This window comes from Furipterus horrens, unplaced genomic scaffold (genome assembly GCF_987537825.1).
Source record: "Furipterus horrens unplaced genomic scaffold, mFurHor1.1.pri manual_scaffold_8, whole genome shotgun sequence".
Classification (NCBI taxonomy): Eukaryota; Metazoa; Chordata; class Mammalia; order Chiroptera; family Furipteridae; genus Furipterus; species Furipterus horrens.
In genome coordinates, this window is record NW_028327178.1 from 110476829 (window position 1) to 110491041 (window position 14213).

The 14213-nt window shown below is 65.6% G+C and overlaps 1 protein-coding gene across 1 annotated transcript; it reads left to right on the plus strand.

The window, feature by feature from the left end:
* The first annotated feature begins 6971 nt into the window (after window positions 1-6971).
* Window positions 6972-12494, plus strand: GID8 (GID complex subunit 8 homolog). The gene is made up of 5 exons (XM_090286641.1): window positions 6972-7197; window positions 9227-9356; window positions 10189-10385; window positions 10642-10839; window positions 11680-12494. Exons 2-5 carry the CDS (start codon window positions 9239-9241, stop codon window positions 11851-11853), a joined length of 687 nt encoding a protein of 228 aa, XP_090142767.1. The 5' UTR covers window positions 6972-7197; window positions 9227-9238; the 3' UTR covers window positions 11854-12494.
* Window positions 12495-14213: the final 1719 nt, after the last annotated feature.

Consider the following 14213-nt stretch of genomic DNA (forward strand, 5'->3'; position numbering starts at 1 on the left):
CGCGCGGCTAGAGAGGCTGCCCGCGCCCGCCGCCGCGACCTCGTGTGGCGACCAGAGAGAAAAAGGCCAGGCCCAGGCTCCACCCCGCGCGCTTGGGTCTGCGCGCCGAGCCCCAGGGCGCAGGCTGGGGGCGGAAGCGGCGGCACCGAGGCCGCGAGCCCCTGCTGGAACCCCCAGCCCCGGGCGCGCCCGCGGCGTCCCTCGGCTGGCTTCCGCGGGCGGAGGAGCTAGGGCGCAGCGCCCCTTTCCTCCAACCGCGTTCTCGGTTTCTCCGGAGCTGGAACCCGTGGCCCACAGGGCCAAGGAGCCCGGCGAGGCGCAGGGCGCAAGCAACTTGGGCACCCCTGCCTATCGGGGCTGGAGGGAAAGGGCGCTGGCAGGTGTGCAGCCCTCCACGTGGGTTTTCTCAGGCGACCTCAGAGGGGAGCTTGGGCCTCCTTCGGGCACCCTAGGCACTGTCCACTCGCCCCGAGAGCAGGAGCACCTTCGCCTCCGTCACCATTACTTGCCCCTGCAGCCCCACTTCCTCATCCCTTGGCAGCAGGAGCCCCGTGGCACTAAGCACCAAGTGCCCTGTCCTCCGACCCTCCAGGCCTCCCGAGGCTGCCCCGCGCAAGGACCAGGGTCCTGGGGCGCAGGAGCTTTTGAAATCGTCACCTCTGGAGGATGTGGATTGATTCTAGAGAGGAAGGGACAGAGAAACAGCCACTGGTTGCCTCCCATTTGCGCCCCGCCCAGGGATCGAACCCACAGGCTTTTGGTGCAGGAGAGCACACTCGCCACCAGCCCAGCCACCTGGCCGGGACCAGAGGCACCTTTTAATAAACACCTCTAAAGACCTCACGGCCTGGCAGTTGCCCTCCAAAGCCTATACGGCAGGCCGCTTGCGCTGCTGTGAGTCCCTTAGGACCGACCACCTTCGCGGAAGCCTGGGGCTCGACGCGCCCCTATCTGGTGCCTTCAGGTTTGTCCCCGGATAGGCGCTGTGGGAGCCCCTGAACTGTGCCCCCCCCCCCCCGACTCTCTCCCAGCCGAGAGGGCTGAGGGACTCCCAGGGAGCGTGACCTCTGAGCTCTTCAGAGAATCCCAGCTCACTTGGTGCAACAGCTCGTGGGAGCTGCTCTCACTGGTGAAAAAGGCGTTCCTGAAACAGGTCGGGTAGTTTCGAGTTGGACTCTAGCAGCTAAGGAATGCTTCCTCCTAACAAACCCGAATTTAAGTCTCCAGTTGTCTCGAATTCTTTGAACACCCCCAACGCACAACAAAAGCCCCAAGCCCCTGGGCTGAACAGGAGCGGTTCCGAGGGCGCGAAGGGACACGCGCCGGAGGCTCCCTGCCTCCGCGGGGTTTGAATCTCGGAGAAAACAGGACCAGCGCGGCGCCACCACGTGCAGACGCCAGGTCCCGGCCCCCGCCTCGCAGGCTTAGCAACGGAAAAGCAGGACCCGGCCCCCGCCGGCCTTTTAGACCACTGCCTCCTGGTGTTCAGCCTCTCGCGCCCCTAGATCACAGCCCGCGGAAAGCACACACCCCGACCCCAGACGAAAGCCCCAGAGCAGAGCACCCCTGGAGGGAAGTGCACCTTCGAGAGGCCAGGTGCTCCTGACCCTCCCCTCCCTCCGAGGACAATTTAAAACCACGCGAAGCAGCAACAAGATAGTTTTATTGTTACTCATTTGTTAGTCGGACGGAGCAGCACCACAGCACCTCGGGCTGAGCGGCACAGGGGGAGGGGCAGGGCCAAGGGCAGCCCCCTTGGCTCCTTCGCTCTGACCTCCTTCAGCAGTTTGGGGAAACCCACAGGATTCTTCCAGAATGGCCAAGGCCGCGGTGCCCTCTGACCCAGGAGTCAGGGGCCAGAGGGCTCAGAGCTCGCGCTCAGGCCCAAGGCCGAGAGGGCGGCGGGGGCAGGCTTGGCGGGGAACGGTGCCCCTGCGTCTCCCACCCTGCCCGTGAGTGCCAGCCCCTGTTACAATCCCGCGGTCTCCCTCTCTTGCCACCAAGCCTATTCCAGGGCCCCAAGGTGCACGACACCCAGAAGCTGGCTCTTAACCATCTGGGGCTCAAACACGTGAATAAAAATGCTGCGATGGAACGCACCCCTGCTGTTCCCTGAGGGCAGAATACAAATTCCCAGGAACAGATAAATGTAGGAATCTTTAAATAGCTAATAAAAGCTTCAACCACTGTATTTGTTTTCAAGAAACTGCTTAATTTCCACCCCTTTCACGTGGTACGTACGTAAGGCTAGCCGCCACAGCCACGGCCCAGCTCCGAGACACGGCTGCTCACATCCCTGCCTCTCCGGCGGGATTTGGGACTAACTCCCAGGTGGCCACATCCGGACTACCTGACGGAGGCAGTAACTAGCCGCCCCTCCTGATTAGCACATGAATTCCCCAGTCTGCTGCCGAGGAGCGCCCCACCCCACCTGCAGCTACTGCTGACCCTTTCAGAGGCTCGTGTCCCCCGCCCCCGCCCCCCGGTGTGTAGAAGGGCCAGTGAAACCCTGGACTGGGCAGACGGGCGCCTTTCCTTTCCGCTTCGCCGGGCTGCAGGTGGTTTGGGCTCCAGGCCCCAAGACAGGTTGTCTCGGGCTGTCTTTTCTCGTTCTTGTTGCTACCAGTGGCCTAATAAACCCTTTTGTTTAAAAAAGGCTTTCAGTTAAATTTCTGTTTATCAGCTGCAAGGTGTCCCAGTCAAACTGAGGGCCACTTCCCAAAAGCGAAGGGCCCAAGCGGGGGCTGGGCCCGGGCCCATCCACAGCAGGGCCAGTCCCGCGCGGCACCCCATCGCTGCTCGGAGTGGGCGCTGGGTGCTGTTCCGAGGCCACCCGCCGTCTCAGAAGCAGAGCGCCCGTGTCAAGGGTGGCAGGTGAGCCAGGGAAAACAAGACAAACGCAAGAGAAAAGGTGGACTGAGGATTAAACTTCGTGTCCAATGCTGAAGACCGAGAGGAAGCCACGGGCTGGGACAGAGCTACCTGGTCAAAGGAGCAAGGGAGTCGCACCGATCTTGTCTTTCAGGCCAAGAATAAAGCGCCCCGAAAGACGAGGGGGGCCAGGAGGGGAGCCAAGTGTTCACGCCAAGCGACCTTCCCGCACTGATGGCAGCTGCTGCGTTGGGGGCGTCGCGCCCGAGCTCTGCGGACCAGTGGGACGCTGGCCGGCCTGACAGCAGCCCCCGCTGTGGCGGGACAATGCACACGCGCTGCAGAGCAGTCGGGGCGCTGAACCCGGGAGGGCTCCGCCCGCGCCTCGCAGGGACCCTCCCACAGAAGGGCCAAGCTGACGCAGCGGGGCTCCCTCTCTGCCGGAGCCGGCCCCAGCTCTGTTCCTGGGTGGGGCGCGCCGGCGTGCACAGAACAGTGCTGGTCGCCCCCTTCGGGTGGCCCGTGACTCCGAGACGCCCAAGTCGCCCTGGGAGTTCGGGGAAGGTGAGGCAGCCTCAGGAGGAATCCCTAAGAGCAGCACCTGCTTTCTGTTGCCTTCACCTGGACAGTCTTGAAAGGGACACAGATGATAAGAAAGCCCAGGGATCAGGGCCCTTCACAGCCATCAGAGGAAGGGCAGTTTGCGGGTACCGCGCTGGGCCTCCCGGGCTCACCCGAGAATGGAGCGCAGGACCGGAGCTGCCGGCTGGGTGAGCTGCGGAACCTCCGTGGGGTGCGGGGCAGCCAAACGAGGCAGCTCTGGTCTCCGCCCACCAGCCCTGGCCTCCGGGTGCAGCCACAACTGCACAGGCTACAGACTGAGATGTCTTCTTCCCAAAAGGAAAATACGTAGGAGGTGAGACTGGGCGAAGTCAGGTCTAACGGCGGCCTTCCGGATTTGTCCAGAGGAGAAACTGTGCAGCTTCATTCCTGCCCTAGCCCAGCTCGCTGAGCGAGCGGTGAAAGCCAGGAAGGCGGACCTGAAAGGCTCGGCTACGGCATCCGGGTCATACCCCCCCAAACACCCTTAAAGCACAGAAAGATGTGGCCGTGAACATATTACATACCGTGTGCTTCTAGATGTACACGCCTGTCTTTTCATTTAAATTGAAGAAACAAAACAGAAGGGGCAACCCCCAAACCAGTCCATGAACCTCGAATCCCCAACTCGCCAGGGCTGAAGGGCACAGCCAGCTCAGTAAGAACCAGTACAGAATGCTGACCAGGCAAATCAGAGGCTGAGTGCCACCCGGGGGTCGTGCCCGCCCTGCCCCGGCCCCTGGCTGCGCCCTGCTGGACACAGTATGTTACCACCCCCGCAGGAGTTCCACATTTAAAAAGGACTCGGGACACACCAGTGCCCTGTGACAATGGCGCCGTGCGTGCAGGGGAAGGCACAGGGGAGGGCAACCAGATTCAACAACCCCCATGGGACACACCTCCTGGGGCAGGGCGTGTGCACGACCACTCAGCAGCGAGACTCTCCCTCACTGTCCTCCACGTCCCCTCAGTCCCCTCTGCATCCCCAGTCCCCTTCGCGTCCAGACAGCAGAGGCCACGGCCGCCAGCGCACGGCTGAGCTTGGAAAGGCCGGCTCTGTCCAGCCGAGGCCCTGATGCTGGGCTCCCGCTGCGGGTCTCATTCACGCTTGTGGGTTTTGAGAACAAGACAGAAGCGGCCCCAGAAACGCTGCGGCTGAGACCCGGCTGCACCGTGGCCAGGACTGAAGCCGAGGGAGCACCCGCACCTTATTCTCCCATTATTGAGCCTTTTAAAAGCTCTTCAATGCTCTTTTTAAACTAGCCATTACCACCCTTTAGAAAACAGCTCATCTGTCCCACAGAGACTCCATCTGGGCTAGGAGGGCACCTCCCCCCACCCCAAGCCCACCTCCTTCCCTTCAAGAGCTCAGCAGTCAGTGATCCCACCAGGCTGAGGCTGGGGTCACCCTGGCCATGGCCTGGGGGATGAAGCTCCGGCCCAGGCCTCAGCCTCACCCCGCATGCTCTCCAAGGGGACCCCAGCACACCTGGCGGCACTTACCTGGGCCTCTGTCCGCCCCCAGCGCCCGCCCGCTCCCGTCCCCCCCACCTCTGCGTGATGCCTCCTGCTGCAGGCCCAGTCACTGCCCCCACCTCCCCCACCTGCCCCGCAGCTCACTGCAGCCGCACGCCTGCTGGTCCCCCGTAACTGCCCAGCGGGGGGGCTTCTGGTGAGCATCGCACTGGACCGCGCCCTGCTGCACGTGACACTGCCAGTCACACCGTCTAGTGACTCCGGGCCCTGCGGCTCCAGAGCACCTGCCAAGGCCCCAGCCTGGGTCAGGCCTCTCCGGCCGGCTCTGCTGGCCCCGCACTGGCCGGCTGCGGCTCGCGGCTCCACGCTGCCATCCCCCTGGACTCTGGACTTCTCGCTCCTCCGTGGACTGTCTCTGAATACCAACCCTGAGCCTCCCCTGCCCAGGGCTGTCGGCACCCCCAGCTCAGCAAGCCCCAGACCTGCCGGGCCTCTTCCCGCCCCTCTGGCTGGCGCTGATGTCCTCGCTCCGCCGGCGCCGCCCACACCCAGGCTCCGCAGCCCACCGCCCTTGCTCAAGTGCGCCCCCGCTGCCCCTCCTGCTGAGCGCGCTTCTCGGGAAGGTCCCGGGTGCCAGGCTCATTCCCTCCTTCCACGAGCGGCTGTGGAGCCCCCACCGCCTGCTGGACGCTCCAGCTCTCGGGCAGCTCGCGTGGGTGACAGGGACAGAGCAGGGTGCCAAAGCCACAAAGGGACACTGTGAGCGCCAGGTGAGCATAAGGGAGACACTGCACCCCGCTCTGTGCAGGGGCGCCCTCCCCTGTGAAGAGCCAGCGCCATGTAGGTCCGAAGGCTGGAACCCAGGCGAAGGGCTGGGCGGCCAGGCGCTGGGCGCGGGGCAGGGGCAGGGCCAGGGCCAGGGCCAGGGCCAGGGCCAGGGAGGGACCCCTGCCTGCTCGAAACAAGACGCGCCACCAGCGCCCAGGCAGAAGCTGCCAACTGGGCCCCTCGCCCGCTGCGGGGGGCGGAGGCGTGGCCCGCGACCCCCGGCCGGAGCCTCCTTGGGCCGGATGGGCTGTGTCCTCCGGGCACTGGCGTGAAAAACGGTTCCAAAGCTCCGCTCGGCGCTCGCGCAGCAGCGTCAGCAGCTGACGGCGAGCTGTCTGTCGGGTGAGGTCGCCGTAGAGGGTTAACGACGGAGCCGTGCCTGCAGCTGCGTTTTGAACGGACTGGGTCCTGCAGGTTCGCTCCCTCGACTAAACGGGGCCCGCTGTCGCGCTCGGGCCTATGCCCAGCCGGGCTTTCCGCAGAGAGTCCGGGGCGCCTTGGGGCGCCCGCGCGGAGCCGCGGACCCCTGACGGCGAACGCGGGGAGCCGTCGGATTCCAAAGAGTGGCGAACGGGGCTGCCCTCCACTGCCTTGCGAAGCGCTCGAAGTCGCGGCACCTCCCTCTCCAGCGACGGGGACACCGGGCCCTACTCGGACTCCGCCTTCTCGAGCAGACGGGCTCCGGCGGGCAAACCCCGCTCGGGGATCCGTGCGCCCCCGCGTCCGCCAGGTGCGCGCCGCGCCGCCGAGCCCCGCTGCCACCCCCGCCGCGCCCGAGACGCATCTGGAAGGAGCTGCAGCGCGCTCACCGACTGGGCTGCGGCCCTCGGCTCGCCCCACCCCCGGAACCGGGAGCCCCTGCCCGCCGTGCTCGGGCGGCTCCTCCCGGGTCCGCGCCTTAGGACGGCGCAGAGCCCCGGCGCCAGGTCCCCGCCCCCGCCCCGTGCCCTCCGGGCTCACACAGACGACGAAGGGACGCTGGGACCTCCGCCTCACACTCAATCTAGCTGCTGCAATCCCCGCGCGAAGAGCCCCTACATCAACGCCGCCGCAGCAGCCATCTTGCCCGGGAACGAACGGACCCTTTTTGACTCTCGCGCCAACCCGTAGAGCAAGGGGCCCGCGAAGGGCGTTCTGCGCAAGGACGGAAGCTCTCGTTCCGCGCTTCCGGGCGGCCGCCGCCTGCCGCCCCCTCGCGGGAGCCCTGGATTGGCTGCCGGCTCGCAATCTCGCAATCTCGCGGGAACAGACCGAGGGGGGGGCGGCCGCCGGTGCGTCTGCCCTCCAGCTCCCCGCCCCCGCCTCCGCCGCGGCCCCCGCTTCTGCCTCCCCTGACCCGGCGCCACCGTGCCCCCTCCCCGCCCGGCCCGGCCCTCCGAGCGGCCGCGGAGACTGCGCAGCGCGGGAGGAGGGATCCGCGCGGTAAGATGGCTGCGGCGGGCCCAGGCGATCGGACCGAGCGGGAGCGCGGCGGGGCGGGGAGAGGGCCGGACCCGCGCCGCGTCTCGGAGAGTGGCAAGTCCGAGCCGATGTCGGCCTGGTCGGGACTTGTTCTCCGGTGGCGGCGGCGCCCGCTGGGTTTGCAAGTCAAGCTGCCCGGTGCCCCCGGCCGAAGCGGGGCCGGGCGCAGCTGTCCCCACCGGGGCACCACTGCCCGGGCGGCTCTGCGTTCGGAAGCGGCCGCGAACCGGAGTGCTGAGACGGGGCGCGCGCGTCTCCGCCAAGAGCGCGGGGTCGGGGACACCTGCTCCCGCCGGAGCCCGGCTGGCGAGGACGCAGACCTGCCCGCGCAGCCCCCGCTCCGACGAGGAGCAGTGGGCGTCGGCGTCTGCTGGCGTTGAGCCGTCGACTTCTCCAAGGGGCCGCTCTCGGCGCCGGGGAGTGGGGCCCTCGGCGTGGTGGCCCGGCGGAAACTCAGGGGAGGGGCCTCCGATCGGGCTCCCGCGGCCGCGAGGGGTGGGTGCGTGTTCGGTCGCGGGCGCGCGCCGTCTCCTGCTGCGCCCCGGGGGTCAGCACCTTCCCGGGGCCCGGGCCCTTGCCCTGCGCTCCTTGTGCTCCCCTCCCCACTGCCTCCCCGGGGACCCGGGCCGGGCTCCCGGCTGTGCGCGCTTTCTGGCGGATGTGCCCCAGCGCGGGGACGCCGCCTCTCGTCCAGGCGCCTGCTAGACCTCAGCTGCAGCCCCGACTGGCCCTGCTGCCCAAACCTGCTCCCGCCTCCGTCCCGCCCCCTCTCCGCGGCCCGAACCCTCCCGCCGTCCTCGTGTTCCTTCACCTTTGGTCCGGCGGCCAGGGCCCCAGCTCTTCTGCCCCCGGCCCCCCACCCCAGTGTTTGGTGGCGCTCACCACCCCACGTCGCTGCCCTTTAAGACTTATTGGAGCATTGAGTACCGACGTCACTGTGTCCGTCAGTGACGGGGGCTAAGACCGAGTGGCCTGGCGGGCTCGCCCATCTCAGGAGCGGGGAGGGGGGTGCTCCTGGCCGGGCACCTGTCCGCCCCGCCTTCCTCGGGGCAACCTCCTGCGTTTCCGGTGCACACGTTACACCGGTTGCCTTGTTTGCCTTGTTCCCGTTCCTTACGGAGCTGCCTGTCACGCCGGGGCCTCCGCTGCGGCGCGCCGTGCTCAGCCCCACGGGGCTGTGTTCGTGGGCTGTGACTGCCTCGGCGAGTTCTGTCCCGTGAGCACACGTGCAGCCTGACATCCAAACGGCTCTGGAAACCAAGGGTTTGTTTTTAACCTGTTGGGCGGGAGGACCTGGCCTGCGGGGGCTGCTCGTTGGCCTCCATCCTACTCAGCATGAGCCGCACCCACTGTGCGAAGAAATGAGCCTGGATCGGGGCGCTGCCCAGACCTCGCGAGGGCCTCGAGTGTCGTGCAGGGTGTGGGACCTGGAAAGTTCTGGGTCCTCACACGTACCGGCCCCACCGGTGGGACGGACGTCTGGCGAGTGGCTTCCTGTCCATTCCATCTCGAACGGGGTTTCTGAGAACAGGCTCCTCCGCCTGGTGGTGGGGGTGAACTTCCAAGGTTGGGGGCAGGGGGGCGTGACACTGCCGGGCTACAGGCCCCGCGATGGCGTCACCTCTCAATCTGTCGGTCTGGTGGCCGATGACGAGCTCCCTCTGAGCACAGGCATCATGGCGGGTAGTTCTTAGCTCGCACCTTTGTGCTTAGGGGAGAGTCTGTGCCAGCACCTTCTCAGCCTGGAGGGCCGCCTCCGTCTGACCCCAGACGGCCTCTTGATCTCTCTGTGCTTTGACCCGGCTCTTGCCGTCATCCTACCCCAGTCACCCAGCCTTCTAACAGGTCAGGCCCTTGGCAGGTGCCGCTCTCCAGATGCCACGTGTCTCCCCGTCTCCGTCACTCCTTGCAGCGCTGCCACGCGTGGTTCTCGCTGATCACGACCATCAGAGGAATCTCCGCTGACCCCTAACCTCTGCTTTTCCTGTAGGAGCAGATCAGCATGAGTTACACAGAAAAACCCGACGAGATCACGAAAGATGAGTGGATGGAGAAGCTCAACAACTTGCACGTGCAGCGCGCAGACATGAACCGCCTCATCATGAACTACCTGGTCACAGGTAACGGCCTGCGGTCGGGGTGCGGTGGGCCCCACGCAGCGCCCGCCTGCCAGGTTTGCCATGATCACGTTAAAGGCTCCCCCCCCACCCCCGGACCTGAGGCCGCTGTCCCCGGTGTCTGAGACCTAAGGCAGAGCCCCACCTCTGGGCTTTTGCGCTGCTGCAATCGAATAGGAGCTTTCGGCGCGTCCCCGAGTGCATGTAAAGCCCACGTGGGTGTGCCTGGCCGGGCCGGTTGTCACACGGGACTGGTTCTATAAAGTGCTGCTCAGCTCAGAGGCGGGCGGGCGGGCAGAGCACGGGAGGGGAACAAAAGGGGCCTGTAGCCGACAGCCGTCCCCATGGTAGTGGGAAGGAAGGGGTTCTACACGTGGCAGGACGCCCAGACGCTTCCAAAAGGGATGCGTCTCCTTCCCGTCGGTTCTGAGGACCAGCCCCCGCCCCCGCCTTGCTAGTCTCTGTTGAGATTTTTTTTTGACAGGTGAGGAGGAAGCATGAGGCTGGGGGGGCGGTGTACAAAGGGGCACACAGGCTGCTTCAACGGGGGAGGGGCTGTGGGCTCGGGGGGAGGGGGGCATGGCCAGGTCCTCGAGGCTCTAAGGCATTGCCTTGCCTGCACCAGGCCTGCGCCCTCCTTCAGGGGCCCACACCAGCCTGTTGGGCTTCATTCCCTGTGTTTCGGGGGCAGAGACACTAATGCCTGCCCCCTAAGGAAGTGCCGTTCCCACAGGGGTTATTTGCTCAAGGCAGGGGGCGTACAGCGATGGGGGGGCCCTGCGTTGGTGTCCTGCTGGCTTTCCGCACGGTGAGCAAGCCTGGGTTTCGCTTGCAGAGGGCTTTAAGGAGGCCGCCGAGAAGTTCCGGATGGAGTCCGGGATCGAGCCCAGCGTGGACCTAGAAACCCTTGATGAGCGAATCAAAATCCGGGAGATGATCCTGAAGGGGCAGATCCAGGAGGCCATCGCCTTGATCAACAGCCTGCACCCTGAGCTGCTGGACACCAACCGCTACCTGTACTTCCACCTGCAGGTGAGTGTCAGCGGAGCGCGTCCTCGGCGAGTGGCGTGCGGAGAGGCAGAAGCGACGAGGGAGTCTGTGCTGTCAGGCTGTTGTTTCGGTTCCGTGGGCAAGGGGTCGGAGTTAGCCCTAGAGTGACACCGTGATAACCCAGACAGCCGGAGAGAGTCCTCGGGGAGGCCCTTTGCGTAAAGGGCGGCGCGGTGCCGGGGCTGCTGGCCCGGGCGCCCACGCCTGAGCCCGCGCCCGTGCCCCTCGCCCCGAGCAGCAGCAGCACCTGATCGAGCTGATCCGCCAGCGGGAGACGGAGGCGGCCCTGGAGTTCGCGCAGACGCAGCTGGCGGAGCAGGGGGAGGAGAGCAGGGAGTGCCTGACGGAGATGGAGCGCACGCTGGCCCTGCTGGCCTTCGACCACCCCGAGGACTCGCCCTTCGGGGACCTCCTGAACATGATGCAGAGGCAGAAGGTAAGGCGCAGCGCGGGCACGGACCGTGTCCAGGCGTGGGACGCCGCTGTCGTCCTTTCTCGTGTGGAACTAGGAGCAGTGCTGTGACTTCACGTGAGAGATCGGTGACCCTGGGACAACACGGGGTTCTGGGCACCACTTGTAACTCTGACCCCCAAGAGCCTGCATCGGCTGTCCCTCGGTGCCCGCCGAGGTCGGCTTCTGGGCCCCCCACCCCACAGGGACAGGTCAGGTCCTCGGGTGCCTGGCGCGGCAGCGCCTGCGTCCAGCCCTGCACCCTGCCGGTCCCCAGCAGTGGGCGTGAAAGCGGAGGTTCAGGGCTCCCCTGTATTCAGGCCTCTGCCAGTTTTTCTCATGTATCTTAACCGTCTTCCTGTTTATTTGGAGACTTTTGGAAGTAGGTGTTCTGAGTGCTTTTTTATTTAAAATCCCAGACTTGCTCCTGAAGCTTCCTGCCCTCGCCGCGGGCCCTGTGTCCCAGCAGCGTGACGTCAGTCTCCCCCTCTGACGCAGCTCCCTGTCCCCCCATTCTCCGCCACTGTCCTTCAGGCCACGGCAGGTCCCCTTGAGGCTTTGGAGGGCGGAGCTTGTCACCCCGCTCTGCTCTCTTCTCCGGCCTGGCTCGTGGCACTGAGCTGCCACACAGGCCGGACGTGACATTGCTGACAGGCTGTGAGCCCCTCTGGGGGGGATGTGGGTGCGCCCCCTGCGGAGCGCCTCGTCTGTCTCAGGAACAACGGGCTCCTCGCGGGGACCCGGCCTCCCGGAGTGTGAAGCGCGGGCCGCGCAAGCCCCGGGCCGGCACCCCACGTGCCGCCTCACTGGGTGTGTGCCCCCCAGGTGTGGAGCGAGGTCAACCAGGCGGTCCTGGACTACGAGAACCGCGAGTCCACGCCCAAGCTGGCGAAGCTGCTCAAGCTCCTCCTCTGGGCCCAGAACGAGCTGGACCAGAAGAAAGTCAAGTACCCCAAAATGACAGACCTCAGCAAAGGCGCCATCGAGGAGCCCAAGTAGGCCCGTGCGCCCGGCGCCCGCACAGAGCGGGCCGCGGCGGCCGGCTGTGACTGAGCGATTTTTACCGCAGTAGAGACTCTTCTCCCCTTTACTTTTTTTTTGACCTGGCACCTCTTTTAAAGGAGAAAGTGGCCCTGACGAGCGCCGGGAAGCGCGCGTGATAGACACGTGTCTTCGGGAGCCTGGTGCTGACTGCACGTGGCGCGTCCTGAGGGTGGTGGCACCCGGCTGCTGTGCTGTCCTGTGGGGACGCCGGTGACCCTCCAGGAGCCCGAGGCCGCGCGGAGCCCTGGCCGTGCCCTGCGTCCGCGAGCTGCAGGCAGGCGGCCCGGGCCCCGCGCGCCGCGTCCCGTGTGGGGGTCGCCTCCTGCGCGGTTTTGCTCCTTCACAGCAGAGATTGTGAACTCGTGAACCGTGACTCAGAGACGCGCGCACGGGCGTCGGCTCTGCTTCGCTTTCCCTTCTGTCTGGGCTGCGTGGCTTTGGGGGGACACGTGTGTGTGTGGGGTGGGCTGTGTGTTTTTTAATTTTTCAAATATATATTTTGGTGCTGTATGTGATCAGAGCCTCTTTCCTGGTGGGTCAGCGGACTATCTCTTCTGGGCAGTTCTGTTGAAAATAAAGGTTTCGCTTTGATTTCATGAATGACTGAAACAGCCTCTGGAAGGTGTTGATTGTCGTGAACAAACCTTTCGTGTTCGGGGCTTCCCTGTGGCGGGGCAGCTGGAAGTGTGGGTGCTGGTGCCGCCGTGCCCTGACGCAGTGGAGGCCAGCGGGGCACGCGTGCACTTCACCCACGTGGACCTCTGTGAGCGCTGCAGTTTTTAAAGTGAGTCACGCTGGAGCCCGGCTGCCGGGCTGTGCCGCCGAGCGGCCAGGCTTGCTGCCCGAGAGGGGAGGCAGCTGGCATCACTGCAAGGTGGCAAGACATGCTATCGACGGCCTGCGCGGGGCTGCCAGGTCCAGGGCGCTCCCTGGGGGAGCCGGTGACTAGGGAGCAGGGACAGCTCCTGCAGGCCGCGCGGTCCCGCCAGGCTGTGACATCCGCTCTGCAGACACATCAGCAGGCTTTGCTCACGCAGGCGAAGCTCTGGCCCACAGACCACGGGGCCCGGCAGTCCTCCCAACTGGCTTTTGAAAGGGAAGCAGCCACGGGGCAGGAGGGTTCCTGCTCCAGGCAAGAGGACCCTGGAGTGGGGTGTGTGGGGGATGGGGGGAGAAGGGCACAGGTCCCCAGGACGAGTCTGGAATCTCTGCACCCCAGCGGCATGCTCTCTGCGAAACAAATGTCAAACGGAACAGCAGCGCTTTTAAGTCAACAGGTCCCCAGCACTCGGAATGAGCAGCTGCAGACCTTCCCGGACCCCCGTGTAGGACCCACGTTGCGCTAAATCCATGTGGTACCATAAACTTTGTCGTTCTGGTTTCCGGTGAAGTTGTACACAGTTCTGTCCTCGTACCTCTCAGCTCAAGAGGCAGGTGCCCCCCCACCCTCACTGGTTCCCACAAACTGTCCAGAGCCGATTCCTCACTGCTTACACCCGCCTGTCAGCAAGGTGTCGGGAGGAGGAACTGGCCAGGCTGCAAAAGGGGCAGAGGTGAGGCAGGAGGCCCTGGGGGAGCCGGGCTCTGCCTGCTGGGTCTGCGAGGGCGCTTAGGAGCAGTAAGGTGTGAGTTAGCCATAAACCTTCCAGGCAGGAAAGGAAAGGCAGGGCCGCACGCAAGGAGGCGAAGCCAGCACCCTGCTGGGACGGCTCTGTCACCAGCCTCCGCCCTCCTCTTGCACAGCAGGTGGCAGACCTGCTGTAGGGTAGCTCCCGGATCAGCCAGAAGCCTGGGGAGCCATGTCCACCCTGGCCACTGCCAGCCCCCAGCGTTTTCAGGCTTCCTCTGGAATGGGACCCTTGGTCTGGCCGTGCCGGCTACCACCTGGACCTCCCGCCTTAGGACAGGAGGCCCAGCCAAGCCCAGGGTCTCAGAGCTGTCAGATGCCCACCCTTGCCACCCCCTCTCTCGGTCACACACACACCCCCTCCCACGCACCCCTGGCCCAGGCGTCTCAGCCCACTGCTCCCCCCAGCGGCCCTGAGCTGTCCACACCCTGAGCAGCCAGGTGATCCGTGACCATGACCTTTCTGGTGGCTCCCACCCTCAGAGCCACGTGGGTCAGCGCCTGGCCTCCCAGGCCTGTGGCGCCCGCACTGCCTGCATCCTGTTCCCAGGTTCCACTGAAGGGACCTCCTGGCCTGTGTACGTCAGCAAGTGCCCCCTCCTGCCCCCTCCCTCACGTGAACAGCCTTCAGCACCTCATTTTGGGGCAGCGCCCAGCCTACTTGCAGAAGGAACACTTCCCACCCCCC

Excerpts from the sequence above, each read along its gene's own strand:
- GID8 (XM_090286641.1), top strand. The coding sequence starts at position 9,239 with ATGAGTTACACAGAAAAACCCGACGAGATCACGAAAGATGAGTGGATG. Across the intron at positions 9,357-10,188 it reads CATGAACTACCTGGTCACAG|AGGGCTTTAAGGAGGCCGCC; the intron begins GTAACGGCCTGC and ends TTTCGCTTGCAG. Across the intron at positions 10,840-11,679 it reads ACATGATGCAGAGGCAGAAG|GTGTGGAGCGAGGTCAACCA; the intron begins GTAAGGCGCAGC and ends TGTGCCCCCCAG.